A 20,229-nucleotide genomic window follows, 5' to 3' on the forward strand; every position below is an offset into this window, starting at 1 on the left:
AAAATAGCTTAATTCAGAAACGATTTAAGTTTAAAATTGAAACGATATTTTCACTTTCATGATAAATTTTATTCCTTTGGCTCTTAGCTAGGTGATCCCACACTATGTTTTACTTTAGGCTTATTATACCAACACTCACTACACTTATAAAATTTCACAGCACACACCCCACTTCACAGCCCCCTTGCACCTCCATCACTAAAATCATAATAAGCAGACAGTAATCAAACTATTTTATCTGGATAAATGCATTTTGGTTTTTATGACTCCTCCTCCTATTTAGAGAAATCAAGCATGACGCGACACACACTGGCTTTTATATAGGCTAGATAAACACCCAACATACTGAACCCACAAACATGGCTATATATATTAAACTTTCCTAATACATAGAATATTACAGCCAATCAATTTGACTTTGTAACTAATTTTTATGTCTTAAGTCTTTTCCTAAATGAGACATTCATATAAACATTTTGAATGAATCAAAGAGTATAAAATAACTATTCAATTCTAGACATTGGGTACATCAGCTAATTAAAAGTTCATACTTCCAGATATACATGTATTTAAGAGAAAGAAAATACAAATTTAATTTAAACAATTCCCACTGAAGTCCATCAATGAATACATTACAATTATAAGCAGTAATTAAAACATTCTTCAAACAATATTTACTCTTATTCTTTTGGTATTATCTATATAGTACATTTTACAACACTGTCTTCATATTTTGGTTTCATAATATAAAAAAGATATTGAGCTGCTAAAAAAAAATTAACTGAAAAAAATCAATCTTTGCTGAATGAACTTAAACTGTAAAATCAGACTTAAGTGCATGAAGTTAAGTTTGGGAGGTATGAAAAATATAGTTGGTTTGATTAGATGGTTGGAAGAGTAAAGCTAAGATGATGGAGATCTTGCCTGTTGGAATTTATATTCTAGGTGTAATGGAAGCAATGTTATTCAAAACATATTCTGCCTTAGACCTCTACAGGTGTATTCAATATTGATCTTTTGCACAATTACTGTTGTTATTTTCACTCCAGTTTAAAAATAGATATGTACTTACAACACAGCTGTTTTTGCACAGTTCGTAGTTTCATAGCAGTCCTGTATGCAGAGTATCTGACTTCATTGTATTCACCTGAATGGAATATATAATTTACAAGAATTGCAATTGTAACTGTGTAAATGGCTAGGAAAATACAGGTATTTCACAATACACAAAATCTTTTTTTATGTGTAAAAAACAGCTAGTAAAATATGGACAATTAATCTTATCTTAATATTTGGAATGAATACTAACTGACTAGAGGTTAAATTTAAACCTGTATCTACCAAAAAGCAATTATTTGAGAAGTGTAAGAAAATATCTGTCCACACTAAATAATCAGTTCTTTAACAATTATACAACCCCCTCAATTAAACCTTAAAACAGATCTTTTCCTTCTAGAATTTGAATCTAATTATTTTAGAGTTCTCCAACTTCACACTTCAAGGAAAAAACAGTATCATATTCTCAACATTAACTTTTAGAATAATGCACTACTGAAATACAACAAAGTTCTTTACATTTAATATTTGTTTTATACTAACATTAATTAAATGTAAAAGCTTCATGAAAATAACTACTTTTCATAACATAAAATTATTTATTATAATATGACATTTCTCGTTTGTATTTAAATAAATACTTAAAAAGTCACATAAGCTTACCTAATGACTCCATTAACTCAATCATTTTTGGATGATCCCAGTGTGTTGTCTCACTTAGGTGACTAGATGAAGATAAGGAACTACTTAAATAATGCTGTTCTTTCATTCCATTATTGTATTTACTACAATTTATTTTAGTTTGCATATAAAATAGATAATCATTCATATTACCTTACCATTACAATTTGTTTACAAAAAAGTGACTTTTCTACTTTAAAATAGAATAACTTATTCTCTCCACATATTTTTCAAAGTCAGCACACAATTACTCTTTGTAACTTAACACTGTCTAAAGTTTAAACATATAATCACATACCTTTCATGTGTTTATAAGCACTTCAAAATTAAATTATAATCACAATTTGTGTGTTATGTTGTTGCACAAAATAGTCATTGAAATATGTTTTCTTACAAATATTCATAAGCTCAGTTATTTCTCACTTAAAAATAAAATTGTTCACCTTAACTACAAATAACTTGATTTTTTTCAGAATTCCATCATATAAATAGATTTTTATTTATTTGAACTCAAACTGAATTTCAATACTAACATCATAGCTGCACTGTAATTTTTGAAGACCTATACCTACATGGGTTACAATAATGTGTTTCAAGAGTATAAAGTGAGAAACTGTATAGTGAGAACGGGGTTATTATTAACAAGAATGCTGATGCAATACTTCAGAGATTTTCAAGTTAAACACAGTGACTGGGATTTTATGGGGTCGAATAGAGAAAAGGAAAGGTTTTGTGAAATAATTCAAGACATGTTTTTATATACCAAATAGTGTGAAACACAGAGGATATCTTTTTAGATTTATTGTTCACAACTAATAAAGACATTTTTGCAAGAGTTGAAATAAGGGGAACATGTGAGGAAAAATGATCACTGCATAATTAGGTTTTATGTTTTTCTACATGTTGATAAAAAAAAGAAAAATGTACATTTAGTTCCTAATTTTCAGAATGCCAATTTTGAGACCATGAGACAATTTAATTATCATTAGTGAACTGTGATAATGTATTAAATGGTAAGAGAGATTAGTAAATTTTTTTACAAATAAATTGCTTTTAATTCAAAATATAAACGTTCCTAAAATGTAGAAGAAGATAACAGGGATGAACAAACCAAATTAGCTTACTAAAGATATAAAGGAGAAAATCAAAGATAAATACCATAAGCTTATGGAGTTTCAATTGACATATAGCATGACAGCTTAACAGAACTATAGGAAAGCTGGAAATCTGGCTAAAAAAGGGTTCAGAGGAGGGCTAATAGGATTCCAGGGATGGAGGGTTATCTTTTAGGGCAAGGTTAAGATCTCTTACCTTATTATATCTTAAGAAAAGAAGGGTAAAAGTAATTTTACTGAAGTTGACAAGGTTACTTGGATAAAGTCCTTTTATTTTTGGTGCTGTATTTTGAAGACAATTGAACAAACAGGACACAAGTTTAAGGTTAGGAAAAGACAAGCAAGGTTCAAATTAAGACAATTTTATTTTCCCAACAGAATGGTTGGCTTATGAAATGAGTTACCTGTAGCAATAGTGGAAACCAGTTCCTTCTAGGAGTTTTAAGAGAAGAATCAACAATTTCTGAAAAACAAAGTGGGGGAAAAAATGTTTTCTTATCTCACTGGTGAATGTGCAAGGATGACCTTGAATGACCAAATGATTATTTGTCTATATGTTAAGGGTGTGGACTTACTTGATGTAGTAAGGCACTTTGTTTCCTGAAACAGCTCTTTCCCATGGCTCATCCACTGAAGCTGAAATTATTTCACACATAACTGTTAACAATATGTTTATATAATGTTTTCTCTTTGCCAGTTATATATTTTTTATTTACACTCACTGTAAGCAAACAATGCAAGTGTCAGTTACTTGTACGAACAAATTTCTGAAGTAATTTCCATTTTTCTTATATTTCAGTTTTATATTATGTGACTAAAATTTTGAAAGCTGATTGATAAACTGATAAATAATTTACATATGGATAAGTCAATTATATTCATTAATTCAAAATCGTAATAGGTGAGGTTTCAAAGTAGATATAATTTAATTTTTCACCACTTATCTGTAAATATTAAGAGCAGCAGACTAAGGTTTTAACTGTCATTTTCTATGTACGTTGATAAAGCTTCTATTTTTATGGCAGAGGACTTCTTGGTTGGTGTTTTATGAGTTTCTGAAGGCCATTGATAAAGTGCTTCACAAGAGATTACTTAGTTATTTAATGGTTTACAGAATTAGCAGAAAAGCTGAGTTAGTGGATGGAGATTAATGTAGAGGTAGAATGCAGAATGGTTATAAATGGGCATTTATTCAATTGAGAGAATGTGACTGTTGGAGCCCCTGAGGATTTTGATTTGGGGCATTTAATAATAGAAACAAATTGGGTAGTTTTGTGAAGTGTGGAATTACTACATTTGACGATGATAATACTTCTTAAGATGATATGAAGAGCTGTTTCCCCTACTCAAATCAACTTTTAACAGTATTAGAGTCTTGGCTTGAATATGAAGAATGTATTTGAGTATTGTGAAAAATTACATGTAAAGCATATGGCATTTTGAAAAGAACTTCATTAATTGCTGGGTTATAAGCTGCATAACTACTGTGGGATGAATAAGATTTTACATGTGACTGTTGAAAAAAAATCCTAAAGGCTACAACAGTTTTTAGATGAAGAATAACAAGTTAATAGAGTTCTTATCTTGTTTAGTAGGGACATTTTAAATCACAGGACAAAAACGTTATTGTAATCTTATGCAGCCTCACTTGGTGTGTTGCTTACAGTGTTTTTATAATAGAAAGGATATTAACATTTGGAAAGGGTATAGAGTACTAAAATGTTACCTCATTAATGTATTTAAAGATAAAACAAGAAGCTTATTGAGATTCAAAATTCTTCTCTGGAGAACAGAAGCATTAAAATTGACTTGATTCCCTGTTAAAAATTGGTCAATCTTCATATGAATCATATGTTTGAGTGGTGTAATTAAGACTTAAAATACACACTTAAACTTTAGGGTAATAGTTTTAAACTGTAGGATTTCAGATCGTAACTTATTCTTTGATAAACTGTTTTAGTTAAGTTATAATAAAACTTGTAGAATGATATGATATGTACCTGCTCCTTGTTTAAATTGTGGAGGGCAATATGTAATATAATTTTTTTTTCTGGAAATTTCATTCTTCTTTATTTTTTTTCTGAAACATCAAAGGTTTCACATACATTTTAGATAAGTACATTTCAAGTTTATGTATCATATAATATGTATAAAAATTTAAATTTGCATTTAGTAAGGGCTTGCCTTTGCATATGTCTACTCTGAAAACAGTTAACTACTTTTTTTTAAATTATGCATAGTAATGAAAACAACTAACAAAATTCATTAGTACCACGTTTTATAATTAAAATACTTGCACTCGACAACAGTTCTTAATAATTTTGTTGAATTAGATTATGAAATTAATTTTAAGTTGGTTTTCATTTGAAACTAAGAGTAACAATATATCTAACAGTGTTGACAGTGCAGTCCATAAAACATATCCGAAGGGGCCTGAACATAAAAAAAAAAAAAAAACGATAAGCGTGTTTTATCATGTTTTGCTATTAATAACAAATAGATTTCCAGTTGATGTAATTTTTATGTATTTTTGTATTCCATCTTAGGCTATCTACCTTTCTACTTATGTTAACATGAAATGCATTACTATGTTCGAACAGATGATATACCACCCATCTATTCACTTAAGCATGTTATGTTTACATAGCCTTTCGTACAATATCAGAAATCACGAGGCCGTCTTGAATACGACAAACACAACAATAGTCTAGGACTCTTGGCGATTCTAATATCAACTTCATGAATAACGACTGTAGGTGTGAACTATACTAAGTAAATGAATTCTAATTATTATCAATTCTGTTAAAGTAATTTACTAATAAGATTTTTTGGGTAAGAATTAAGAGCACAGCATTACTTAATTATTTCAATTTTAACATAGATCAATTATTTGTTTTAATTTTTATACTGTTTGAATTAAATCAACCATTATGATGATAATTTTTGACACGGTATGGCCTAGCTCTACTAATTGTACTACTACTAATAGAGCTAGGTATATGTCCCAACAGCCTATGGTATAATTCCACCATTCGTCTTTAAACTGGATACACAGCTAATCAAACATTGAAAGCATAAATAAGATATTTACACTCTAAACTACCCTGAACCACAATCAGCTTGTAAGTTGCAAATAATCTGAATTGACGGCGAATATTAATACCGTGTGAGGCTTAGTTTGCATTTATTGTTCGTACAAACTTTGTTTGAATCTAAGGAGTACCAACTTGCTCATGACATATTTAATTGCTATGTATTACCATTTAAAAAGTTTTGTGCCAAACTTTGATCTTTCAGGGAACCCTCTAGTTGTTTACGTCGGTCTTCTATGGCCAAGTGCAAGAGACGCCATCTAGTGTTCAATTCTTCAAGTCGATTAAGATTGGCGTGAGAAAGTAGAACATTGCACCCAGTTATGCGACCAGCAGCTTCATTTACTTCTTCTAAATGCTGATGTAAAGGTGCCACCCGCTCTTTGAAATTCTAGGACCAAGTACAGTAAAACATAGATATACTATCAAAAGAAGAAACAACGACCACTGATACTTAATTCAAATGAAGTAAAAAATTATGCTTACAACTTTATTTCTTTTCAGTTTAGTATACCTCCACTTAACAAATGTCTCACCTGTATCTCGTTTAAGTGTTCTTGCATTTGATCTAACACAAACTCGGAAATTGGAGGCCACTTGACTTTGGTTGCTTCTGCTGCTTGAAGATTGGAATTCATTTCTTCCATAGTTCTTTGAAGCATCTTCATTTTCTATAAGAATAAACTAAATAATATCAAATGACAGTTTTAGGTTTTAAAATATTTTGAGTTACATATAGCTATCCCTGAAATATAACTATATGGTACCTACAATTTGGAATGAGCCAGGCAAACAATAATAAATTATCATCACATGACTTATTCTTCCTTTACTGAACTCATTTTTCACAAATCAATGACATTGACATTTCTAATTGTATACAACTGCATAAATATATAATATTAATCAACGATCTAAAAATTGATTCAACATTTATTTCTTTAGTCAAAATGTGTCAAGTGATGTCTCAAAGATTTTTATAATACACATTTTATTTTATTGCTCGTTTTCAATTATCATTGAGAGGTTTTAAAGTGATTTTAAGAAAACTCCTAAAAATTTTAACTCACAATAAGTTTATATTGAGATTGGTTAAGGTCATAGTTCTCAACTTGTGATTCGCGGACACCTAAGGATTTGCAAACATTCTAATGGGAGTATTCACGACGGTAAACATTGAGTTCCGCATTATAGTTAAAAAGAAAAAGAATCGATGCTATATTCAATTCAATGAAAGAACGTTATTTTTTAGAAAGTTTTATTAACTTAAATACTTATTTATTCTGTTTATTTTAGAGGAAACCACATTTGGCTATCTACTGTGTCCACCGTGAGGAACAGAACCCTGGATTTTAACATTGTAAGTCAGTAAACTTACTGCTGTTCCACCGAGGGATCTTGTTTATGTCAGTATCGCGTTTATACACTGTGGGATCAGCTGTCGCAGACTGTCCTTTCTGAGTATAGGGGTTCGCGAGATTGATTCATGAGTAAAAAAAGGCTTAGAACCACAAATTTAAAGTTGTCAAATATTTTGTTAATGTACATCTGAAAAAGTGTATAAGTACTTCTGTGAAAATAATAATAAATAATTACTTTCAAAGTAAGTTTGATCAGTTCTGAAAAACAAAACAAAAAGTCAAGTATTACAAAAAATATCATAAACGGACTAATGGATACAGTAAATAGGTTTCGAAACGATTATACAAAAATTAAAATCAATTTATAATAAAACCCACAGTCGACAATTTTCTGTTTAATCGTGAACAGAAAAGAAAAAAATTATATTTATATCACTTTGCAGTTTGAAAACTAATTGGGATTTTCAGCATGAACTGCACTTTATACGTCATTGTACAAACGGCCAGGCTAGAGATAGTTAAAAGTCAGATTTAGCTGTCTATGAGTTTAAACTACTGGGAGGGTAGTCAGCCAGCAGTACTCGTTGACACAAGGATTTTGTCTGGCTATTTGAACTGAATAATAGTGTTTAGAGTTACTTTATTATATGCCCACAAATAAATGTGCGGAGCATGTTCAGTGAATTCTTGACTCGAGCCCTGAACCTTCGACCAGCAGTCCCTCATATTAACATTTAGGCCACGCTCGAACCTAATTGTAAAATTAAAATAAATAAGGTTAATGTTGGTAATAAAGAAAAATATTATTATGAGGTAAAAACTGTAGTTTGATATAAAGTTAGCTCTTATCTAGCTAGCTATGAATTGGTGATAGAGATGGCCGCCCATTGGAGCTTTATATGGCCTTCGGTGTGGAAAATGTCTAGGTATAGTTTTAAGATATACATACATGCTTTTATGCTTGTTTTCATTCTGAAAAAGTGCTTAAGACCTTTAAAGCCAAATTTAGGACTCAGATTGCCTTCATCTCTCTGTATTATGAGTTGAAAAATGATAACATATAATCTTATACCATGTAAGAAAATTATACAATGACCAGCTTATTTATTAGACTACACTTGACCATTACAAATATCCCTAAAGACCAATAAGTACTAGGCTGAAACGAAATTATATTAAAAAAGTGATTGTCAAAATACTTCATTTTTAGTAGGTAATTCAGTTTCGTGAAAGAGTAAAGAAATAGGTAGAATTATATACGGACTTTTCTCTACGTTTTGGAACACTTTCATTAACCACTCCCCAAAAAACGTACATCACATATAATAGTTAAACGAACCGCCTAAACGTCACGTTAGTGTAGCCTATATAATATAAAGTTTAGTACACTCTAATCCCTTATAGTGATGGTACACGATGAAACACACATTCGGCATATAATGCTGTTTGAATACAAGAAGGGGGAAAAACGCCTCTGTAGCCACAAAGAATATCAAAGAGGTTTATGGAAATATTTTGAACGTTCGTAAGTGTCAAAGATGGTTCAGCAAATTTCGTTCAGGTGACTTTAGCCTTAAAAACTGTGGTGGCAGCGGCCGACATGTTGGAATTGATGCTCTGTAAACGCTTGTTGAGTCTAACCCAAGGCAACACACTCGTGAAATTGCATGTCTCTCATGAAACAATACATAAACATCTAAGGAATATGGGAAAACTCCTTAATTAAAGAAGGTATTTGGGTGCCTCACGAACTCTTCGATGATCATCGTTTCCAACGTGTGAACGTTGTTTCGTCTCTTCTGGCCCGTAATGCGCGTGAATCATTTTTGGGTAGAATTGCCACCGGTGATAAAAATGGATTCTCTATGCGAATATTAAAACAGAACCCGTACAAGTCACCACTCGAAACTCACATTTATCAATAGTCAATCCGCCTTTACTCAACCAGCACACTCAAACAAGAATAGCAAAAAGACATAAAAGCATCCAGACCGACATCCCCAGTAAAGTACAGCCACGACAGACGAATTACCCGTTCAACAAGACCGTTTCAGTCGCCTCTCATCCACAAGCACGGGTTTTCGAACGACTTTTGGAATTTTCCAACGACAGCCGCCACGCACTTTGCTTCAACGACTAATATGCCCTTGTCTATTCCAGCCTGACAACATCCTTTTAACCTGCCAGTTTATTTTAAGTGCATTTAAACACATCTTAAAGTTACTGAACTTGTTTATTGCCTTACATGCTTCCTAACCCTGATTTTTTACATTACAGACCTACCTCACCAATACAGCCTTTTCTCCATTACAGATCTATTCGGGCTTGGCCAAAGCATTCTATTTTTTTCACCCCACCCTCCCACAGCTAATCCTTGGGCATTGGATTTATTATTTCTTAAGAAGGCTTCACTCCATGCTAGCTACATCCCAGTACCAGTAAAATACTTAAAATAGCCAATTTAAACAACTATAAGCGCTTTTTCTTTCACGTTGGCACGAGTGGGGCGAATAGAGATCCGAAGATTTCTGAACACCCTTAGTTTTTTATAATAAACCTAAATACCTGCCAAGATTGGATTTTGATTCTGGTTGAAAGTTATCGCTAGTACTGTTTATTCTTTTTTTCTATACTCTGATGGATGTAGCATAGCATGAGTAATTTTTGTTATTGACGTAGACTTTTGATTATTAGTTGTCAATTATAATACAGTATTGAAAACAGTAAATCTGAGAAAGTCCCCATGCATGAACTGTCTAAACAACTAAAACTTCCCATGCATGAACCGTCCAAGAAACTACATGGTATTTGTACTGCTGCTGATTACCAGCGTTAAGTAAATTGTGTAAGTTGAAGACAAAATATAAATATATGTTTGACAGAACGGTTTCTTGATATTGTGCGCAGCCCAAAGTCACGTTACCCTACAAGCATAAGTGTGCTGGGAGAGGGGGGGGGGAGGCAGCCTCCCACTAGCTTGCAATACATAGGCCAAGCTTAGGAGCAGAAAATATGGTAATTGGGGCAGTTTTTACTTTCATTCGGTAAAAAAACTGGTAGCAGAAGTTTCTTACTCATAACTTCATTCGGGCAAAAATTGTACAGCCTCCCCCCCCTCTGAAAAAATCCCCCATACACCTATGCCTACAAATTATACACTTTTAAAGAGAATGGTTTTTCTGTAATGATGTATGTTTAACCGCCGGCGAAAATATAATGACGTATCCTGTCACGTGATATCGCAAAATAATACAGAACTAGACAAACAGACACACACAACTCTCTATTCTTAGAGGAGTTGTAAACACTAAGCGATTTTGTCAAGACGCAAGTGTTAGTAATTACTCTTAGAGGAAAACGTACTTAAAGCTGAAATAGTCGACATTTCTTATCAAGGAAATTAAAAACTTCATGAAGGAACCCCAACTGTATGGTCAAATACTATTATGTTTGATATTAACCTTCGAAACTATTGAAAAGTCCGTTACGCAATAATTTGAATATATATATATATATATACTAAGTGATACACACACATATATTGACCACCTTCGAAAATACTAAATGATATCCCAAGAACATCCAACAGAAAGTGTTGTTGTTGTTGTTGTTAAACACAAAGCTACACAAAGGGATATCTGTGCTCTGCCCACCACGGGTATCGAAACCCGGTTTCTAGCAGTGTTAGTCCGTATACATACCACTGTGCTACTGTGAATCACAGTAAACTACTTTCAATAAATTCTATACAGTATTGTTAATGAAAGCGTTTTTGAAAATTTCACGATGTTTTTTTCTCTAATAGTGTTTACACCGTGTATTTGTCACAATAAGTATAATTACGCTAAAACATTATGCTAATTGTAAACTGTAACACAGTTAGGATAGCGGACAAAGTTGAGAAAATGAGATTAAATATGAGAAAGCATTTTTACACACAGATGATGATATACAGATTTTATGTGTTTAAACTTCATATACATGAGGTACAGTATCGGTCAGGAGATTCGCGTGTGATTTGTTTTGATCACCACAAATGTAACATGAAACTAGATTGGAAGGTTCAATTATTATTTGAAAGTAATTTGTGGAAAGATTCTATTAAAGTAAAAAAAAGTAGTTTTTTCACGCAAAAACTTTATAAGAAGATGAAAAGTATGAAGTGATATATGAAACTATATATGTGGATATGTAGGAATCCAGAAGAAAAAGTTCAGTAACTGAAATTAGGTTAATATACAATAAACCGAATACAACTGTAATTGGTTAATACAAAATAACCCGACTACACGCTACAATTAAAATATGAAAGTGACCTGATGTTTTATAAATAGGCTTAATTTTTGGAAGGGCTACATGCTTTAATTAATGAACATTCTTTAATGTCTAAAATATAATCTGCAATAAATGGTAAGACTTTTTCTAGATTTAAATAAGCTTATGAACGTTATGTACGAGCAGGACCCAATATTTAAATCTATGCCTGATAATTAAGGCTACGATATATATATATATATACTGAATCACATATCTTGTGTTTAGTTCCTATATACAATCTAATTTTATAACTTTAAATTTTGTTTACATGTATGACAAAAAAGAGAGAAATGAGTTAGAAATGTCAAGCAAGCATATGGTTAAATCTTATGTTAGTCACTAATGTTTTGCTTTACAGAATATTCACCATAGTTATTGAAAATTAAAAGCGAATAGAGACTTTATTTTTTTGGTAAGAATCCGCCTACAGAAGCGCTAGGCATTTAATGTGAGATTTCCAGTAGAAAATCATCTAAGGTCGTTCTTTTAAGATACTAAACCTTTATATATATAACATCATCATTATCAACTGATAGTTTAGTTACATATTTGAGAGAGCTGTGGATATATGTGTTTCGAGTTTTCCCCTGTACATCTTTCATTCATTTGGGTTGGTCTTCAGTGTGTAAATACTGTTTTATTATTATTATTCCAGAATGTTCTAGACATATATAAGCAAAAGGCACTTACTGTTAACACATCGTCTATCCATTTATGGCGCTGATCAGTATGGGCCAAGAGAGCGTTCCACTTATCCGAAAGCTTCTTAACCTCTCTCCGGATGCTGCGCGCAATTTCCCTTGCTTGTTCCTCTGCACTACGGTATCCCCTACTTTCAGTCTCGTAATCTTTGGCTAGAAAATATATAATACAAACACAGAGGTGCTGCTGATGTCAAACATAAGTTCACTACCGAATATATATATATACTGATATGTTATAAATATTGGACAACGTGGTCCTGTTAGGCGGTTCGGAAAGAAATGGACCGGCCAGCAGTGTGGCAACACACTAAAAAGGTTTATTTACACGAATAAAAACCAGAAGATTGTTGGTAATTTAAGATAACTGGCTAGGCTAGTAATGTTGAGTTTATGTAAATGAGAAAATAGAAGCAAAAAAGAAAGATAAATGAGCTTGATTTTGTTCTGGTAAAAGAAAGATCAGATAACCAACATTATTATTTTTTTATATTGTCTTTCGTGAAAAAAAAGTAAGAAATTAAGATGACTAATTAGATTAGTGTGTATATATTGAATTGGAATTTTTGTTTTAAAAATGTAAGTAAGGACAAGTTCGAAATAAATTTTGTACAAAAGAGAAGCCGTTGGTAAAGTGTTGTTTTTTTTTCATTATAATTATGCCCGTTTTGGATATTCTAAAATTATCATAATTATGTTAGCGTAGTTTGTCGATACGACATGATTCATTTGACCTTTCAGTAAAAGTTCATTGATTTCAAAATAAAATTTCAGCTATTAACGCAGCAATTTATAACAAGTCAAACAACGACAAAAATAAAATTGTTGATTTGCTGGAATTGCAGAACGATTTTAAAATATTCTAACAACAAGAAATATTAATAACTTTTTATTAATATATTGGTATTTATTAATGCATTCAAGGTGATTTTATTAAGTAGATTCATATCAATGGAAGGGTAACTTTTTATAGTTATAATGAGACCAGTTTTACAAGATCATTGGATTTACATACCACGTGTAGAAGCTCGAAACTTTAGTTATTATTATTATCATTATTATTGAGCACGGAGCAGGTAGTATTGCCTAAAAGATGGGTAACCTAATTTTCGAATCTTTTGTTGTTCCAAAATTACAATTGTATGCATAGTAACTGTAGAAGATCGAACATTTATATTTGCTTATTTGTCTTATATTTGTCACGTTTTTTAATAAGTTTGACACCTTGTAATTCCGATACATTAAATCCCTAACTTTATTTAATATTCTTCACGTGAGGTCAGCCAGATTAACATTGCAGCAGTAAAAATTGATCAAAGACGCAAGATAAAATTCTTGAGCGTCGACATAAAGGATCAACATTTGGTTTCTGTGAAACAATGAAAACTAATACCTGAGCAATTTAAAGATTTCCGTATAGAGAGCTAAGTACGTTATATTAAGCCCCTCAGTGGCACAGCGGTATGTCTGCGGACTTTCTTCGCTAGAAACCGGGTTTCGGTACCCGTGGTGGGCAGAGCACAGACAGCCCTTTGTGTAGCTTTGTTCTTATCTACAAAGAAACGTTATATTAAAACAATCTTGAATATACATATCAGCAAGTTACGTGATAACCACAGTAGATGTAAAGTCGTGTTGGAATAAGATGTGTCAGAACCACATTTTGATATTGTTTGGTGTTACGTAGGTACTGTGATGCCACGGAAAATTGGTCGATTTTGGAAAAGGTACGTAACAGCCTTTTACGACATAAAATATTCATACTCTCAAATCATAAAGATGTATTGATATCGGGGATTTAGACTTTCCAAGAAGGTAATATCGCTTGTAATTAATGGTATTGGAAAACAAAGGAATATTGATCAAGTTGGGGCACCAGGATCATCCAGAAAGAGACCTGAAACAAGTCGTAACACAGTCGTGGTAAGCATATTGCGGCGTCTTGTAACACAAGAGAATCCACGAACACATAGGTAAATGACAAAAGCTGTCCACGTATCCTATACAGCAGTACGAAACACAATCAAGAAGTATCTCAGTTTGGAAAAGCGAAACGTCTACCAGAAGAGTTGCTATAATCTTTAATAATAATTATTATTAATTATGAGTGATAGGCAAACTACGAAAGCATCTATGACCATCTGTCTTAGGCTATTAGTTGGATATCCTCGGTGTTAGCAGTGTTTTCACCCGTTATCCCAAAAATACCTGACAAGGTTGGACCTGCTCAGTGAATTCATAAGTAACGAAACAGAACTGTCACATGTAAAACTTCACGTACCATGCCTATCACATTTGTTCAATAAAGTTATTACCGTTTAAGGAACTTAATGTTATACATTAAATCTATCTGACAATAAAAATAACTAATATTGAATTAACTCAATTTAATGCTGTAAATTACATAAACACATGTGAAGTTAGTCTTATTTAGCATCTGGCAAGTTCTAGCTACATGTCCATAGAACAATAGCACAGTCTGTGTGCTAAGGCGAGTCTGCCCAATAGTCAGTCTTGAAAAGGAGCATATGAGAAAAGCAACCAAGGGTGGCCAGTTCTTAAAAGCAGAAAGATAATTTAGAAAAGAATAGAATTTGGGGGAGGTTAGAAAGATAACAGATACAGTTTTCAATCTTTTTGGTATAAATGCTTAGACTTGTATTGCAGTATCTAAGGTGATGATCAAGAAAGTTATTTATATTCTGTATTGACTGTGTTAATTATACTGTGCAAACAACTACACCGTGAAAACAACTGACTCAACATAAGTTACGTTAGTGTTGAGAAAAATGATGATTTTGAAAGGTAGAACACTTGAGTTTTTGTTAGATTATGTGAAGCTAGAATAAAGAAAGGTATAGATAATCCGCAACCATTGTGCTAATTTGTTAAATAATGCTCCCTCCCCTGTGATTCAGCGCTAAGTATTTGAGCTTATTACGTTAAAGATCGGATTTATATACTCGCAGTTGGTTGAGCATAGGTAGTCCATTTTGTAGCTTTGTGCTTTACAAAAACAACCATAACACGATATCCTTATTGAAGGTTCTATGAAAAGTGGTGAAATTGTCAGTGTTATATATTTCAGTTAAAAATAAATTGTGCTTACCACAAAACATTTCGTCTGCGATTTGTTGAAAGACAAATTACCAAACAAAAGTTTATATATAAGTATGTTAGCTCTCTCTATAAAACTTTTTTAAACTACAACCAGTTCTAGCAAATCTAATAAGTTGTAATAGGTATACGTTTACACAAGTTGCTGCACGACGTATTTATACAACCGTTGCATATCTCACGCTGCTAGATAATGAATCGGGTATTCATGCTATTCCATATAAAAGCCTATTCGTCAAATCGTCAGACGCAGCACTTATAGATTTCTAAGAGAACGGATTGTTGAAGTGGGCGCTAGGAAACGGTCGTTCTCATAGATTCATAGATGGCTCATGGAAAGTATGCAGGAAGCATTGGTTTCCTTTTGACGTGATAGCCTTGGGACGAAAGTTTTGGAAATGGAAACTACACTGCAGGACTATTATTAAGATGCACGGCCGTCAAATAGAGCATGATCGAACATAGAGACGTGGACTGTAGTGCGAGGTAAGTTTCCTTGAAATAAGCGATCGGCTTTTGATAGATGTATTTATTTTGTAAGTTCAGTGATTCATGGTTCACCAACTGTTATTGCAAAAATACGTGTTCCATACTTTAAGGCCGTTCGTCAGCCATAATAGAATGACGGTGATATTCGATCAGTCAAGAGTTAGCAGTGACTGCAGATGACTAACTGCTTTCCTTCTAGTCTGCGAGTTTAAAATTAGGGACTGCTACGCACATGTTCCACATATGTTGGGTTTCGCGAAATTCTGAAACAAACATGCAAACCTTAACGTAAATCATGGGTGTGTTACATTTTTCACAGAGAAACTTACAACCCTCTTCGTCAGATTGATTAAACGTTCACCATACGTATCTAACGCACTGGGAAGTATTGGTGAAATATTTTCGAATTTCAGCTTACCAACTTGATCTATTTAACGCAGAAAACTTACATGAAGCTTACATAAATCAATGATTTATTAACCAGTGTTAATATTAAAATCTACCTTCTGAGTCACTGGTGTCTGAAAGCGGTGGTTCCTTAGTAATGTAGTGTCTTCCCGCCAGAAGGCTACTCTCGATCACAGGGCGTTTGTCGTCTAGCTGTCTGCGGAACGCACGATGTTCGTCTTGTTGTTTAAGAATACTAGTGACGTCGCCACCAAGCGCAGGTTGGGCGGCAAGTTCGGTTTCTTTTTTTATAACCCATTCAGTAAGTTCTCGTAAGGAAAGGAGTAATTGATTCCACTGCTCTGCATTTTTCTCGAGACGATTTCTAAACCAAAAATATTCAGGTGTATGTATCAGTATTGCGAGACATTTTCTTGCCATTTTTTTTTTTCGTTAGTAACGTTTACACAATATGCGTTATTCAAAAGCATGATACATATAAAGCAAGTACGACTACTAAAGCGTTTAAAACACAATTAAAGACATTTGATAACAAGGTAGTTTTTGGAAGGTAAATAAGACCACTTAACAAGGAAAGTTCGTTTCCGAAAACATTCGTGTATCTTTATTTATATTTTTTACAAGACATTCTTCATGCGATTACTTTCTAAGTAACATAAAAGGTGCTAATGATTAATGTTACATCCAAAATAAACAGGAGCAAAATCTGTGAATTATAAACTTTTTAGGGCCAGAACTTTAAATAAATCTAAATTGTTCAATAGAAATTTCGTAAGAGGGTACTGCGGAGTTGATGTGACATGTTATCTCAGTTGAAGCCGTAGAAACACTGTTTAAACAACGGTTTGGAATTGGAAGGTTATGATAGTGCTTTGCAACGAGCAATTATTTCTAATAAATTTCAATTGTTCAATAGAAATTCCGTAAGAGGGCACTGCGGAGTTAATGTGACATGTTTTTTTTCAGTTGAAGCCATAGAAACACTGTTTAAACATCGGTTTGGAATTGAAAAGTTATGATAGAGCTTTGCAACAAGCAGTTATTTCACGAAATAAAACAACTGAAAAAAACTGATCAAACTTTAGCGTGGCAACCAGAAAACGGTTGTTTTGAATATATAAATAGTTTTTAAGCATAAAAGGTTTTTATTGATTAGATTGACGATAATAAATCTCAACCCGCAAATAAAAAGTTTTTACATGAATTGACTGGAATTATAAGGTTATAAGTAACACAATGAATTTGTCTATACGAAAACGCTGAACTGTTGGACTTGTCGCGATTTGAGACCAAAGAATATTAGTAAAGGTTTAAGGTATCATTTATTAAAGTAAAAACTAATGCTGGTATAACAGTCCAATTAAACATGCCCATTTATAGTTCAGCGGTAAGTTAGAGGGTCTATAACGCTAAATCTCCCAGTAAGCAAAGTGTGGATAGTCCATTGTTGCCTTGCAGATAAAAACAAACAAAACTGTAATAAAACCCAAGTGGTTAAAAATAAATAAATATAGAAATGTAACTTATCTTTACTTCAGTAACTCGGTTTCTAAATACTTCATAACTTCTGAAAACACTAATATCAATTACACGTTTATACTGAAATGAGTCAGCGATTTTACACAACCCGACTCATAATCATTAGTTTATCTTAGATTAAATACCATGGTCTACATAACGTATATTTATCTTACCTTGCAATGCATGATTCACATAACTTTTTTTTTTTTTCAATTACAAATGGAGGTTCATATAACCCTTATTTTAGTTTAGATTGCACTGTGGTCCACGTATTCTGTATTTTATGTTAGATTACAAAGTGTAGTTCAAATAACCCTCATTTCATTTTATACTGAACAGTGTAGTTTGCATGATTTTTATTTCACTTCTTCCCAGCGGCTCAGCGGTGTGTCTGGGGGCACACATCGCTAAAAGCAGGGTTTCGATACTCGTGGTGGGCACAGCATAGATAGCCCATTGCGTACCTTTGTGCTCAACAGCAAATAAATAAAAATCTTATTTTATATTATGTATTACATATTACCGTCCACATAGCCTTAATTTGTATCTTAGCTTAAACAGTATGGTCCATATAAGTATCATTATATTTCAGTTTAACAACGTGACCCATCACACAAGTTAATTCCAGCGTTCCATCATTTCTTATTCTGAAACTCCGAGATGGCTATTCTAAACAACAAACAAACATAATATTTAAGTTATCATAAGCACTGTAGCAATAGGATGTATCATTCACATCAGAAATACCCTAAATAGTAGGTTATTTGAGGGAAACGTAGAACTAGGATTTATTTTAGGAGGAGTGGGGGGGGGGTCATTTCAATCCAACAATTTAAAAAAAATATGTTATTGTTCATAGAAAATAACTTAATATTTTTATTATCGATAAAAATTATAGTTTTAAAAGTTATTATATTATATAATATGATATTTTTTATTTTTGCCTTATTTTTTAAAATTATTCATAAATTTACCTCAATTTATTTATTTTATCTTATTATATAAAATATAGTTTAGATATATATATTCATAACATATATTACCTGGAAAATCTCAAGCACAATAATATGATATATCAGTTCTACAATAAGTTTGAGTAGCCTAAGAGTTGGCGGTGGGTGGTGATGACTAGCTGCCTTCCCTCTATTCTTACACTGCTAAGTTAGGGACGGCTAGCGCAGATAGCCCTCGTGTAGCTTTGCGCGAAATTCAAAACAAACAAAAAACAGAGAGCCTCTTGCCCCAGTTGGGTCAGATGTAAGTCTGCGGACTTATAATGCTAAAGATAGGGTTTAGATACAAGTGGTGGCCACAATACCGATAGCCTATTATATAGTTTTGTGTTTAACTACAAATCAATGGCGAGCTTCTGTATTTTTGACAAGAAAACGACAGGATATTTCTTATTTTAAATAATATTCGATCATTATTTTAAGAAATAAAATAAATCAAAATTAATTGAGCTTTACGATATAGCTATAATAGTAGAAAAACGAGAAGCCATTATTTACATCATTATTACTCTTTAAATGTGTAGGTTAGATTCGTGTTCCAACCAGAATACTCGCAGTTGAAACATTGAAACAAAGCTGTAAATGTCTTCCGTGTGTATTATAATGGTTATTGAGCGAATGAAAAAATAAATCCATTTCTCATTGTTTTAAAGTAGTCCAGATTAAAGATATTTATTCAGTTACCTAAATATGATTTTTCTTAATATATATATATATATTGTACAGATTTTAAGAGTCGTGCACCTTTGGCGATTTACTTACCGATACCCAAGGACACATTTGAGATGTTATAAGCCACAACAACAACGACTCACGTAGTTTCAGAATAACTACTAGAGAACAGTTATAAGAAACATCGTACATAGCAACAGACAGACAGAGAGTATTTTGAGAGCAAAATAACAATCACTCGAGTACTTTGTATTACAGACTAAGTCGGTTCTAAGATGTATTAAAAACGCTCAACAACCATTACCTACCACTTACACGTTATTTTATAGAAAATTTTGAGTGTTTAATAATACTAAAATAATAAATGAGTAACACACAACGTTAAATTCCATACACCATTAAAAACACTTCTAAACTGTGGACTCCACATATTTCGACGTTTACCACGTCCTCAACAGAAGTGAACTTGCAAGACATAAGTGTCATATTTATTTCATCTTAACTAGATCATGTGACCTGTGTGTAAGTTTACATTTCTGTATAAATCTCAGCGGAGGTCCCGCCATTTAATAATTTACGATATTTCTTGAAACTTTATTATTTCTAAAGATTTGCGGATGATATTGGTACTAATTCCCTCGCCCGGCATGGCCAGGTGGTTAAGGCACTCGACTCGCAGTCCGAGG

At 32.6% G+C, this 20,229-nt stretch overlaps 1 protein-coding gene across 5 annotated transcripts in view; it reads right to left on the bottom strand.

The window, feature by feature from the left end:
* Positions 1 to 20,229, bottom strand: part of LOC106465344 (dystrophin-like) — a 144,232-nt gene that overhangs the window by 48,361 nt on the left and 75,642 nt on the right. For 4 of the 5 annotated variants that reach the window (XR_001291200.2, XM_013925571.2, XM_013925563.2 and 1 more), the window contains 7 exons: positions 16,433 to 16,701; positions 12,313 to 12,476; positions 6,481 to 6,615; positions 6,113 to 6,335; positions 3,428 to 3,488; positions 1,720 to 1,799; positions 1,073 to 1,147 (listed from right to left, as the gene is read on the bottom strand). Coding sequence is in view for 4 of the 5 variants with exons in the window: in XM_013925571.2 (XP_013781025.1) it covers positions 1,073 to 1,147; positions 1,720 to 1,799; positions 3,428 to 3,488; positions 6,113 to 6,335; positions 6,481 to 6,615; positions 12,313 to 12,476; positions 16,433 to 16,701 (1,007 nt within the window). In the remaining variant the exon portion in view is untranslated. The remainder of the gene's footprint in view (positions 1 to 1,072; positions 1,148 to 1,719; positions 1,800 to 3,427; positions 3,489 to 6,112; positions 6,336 to 6,480; positions 6,616 to 12,312; positions 12,477 to 16,432; positions 16,702 to 20,229) is intronic. The other variant, XM_013925579.2, reaches the window with a different exon arrangement.

Source organism: Limulus polyphemus, unplaced genomic scaffold (genome assembly GCF_000517525.1).
Source record: "Limulus polyphemus unplaced genomic scaffold, Limulus_polyphemus-2.1.2 Scaffold67, whole genome shotgun sequence".
NCBI lineage: Eukaryota > Metazoa > Arthropoda > Merostomata > Xiphosura > Limulidae > Limulus > Limulus polyphemus.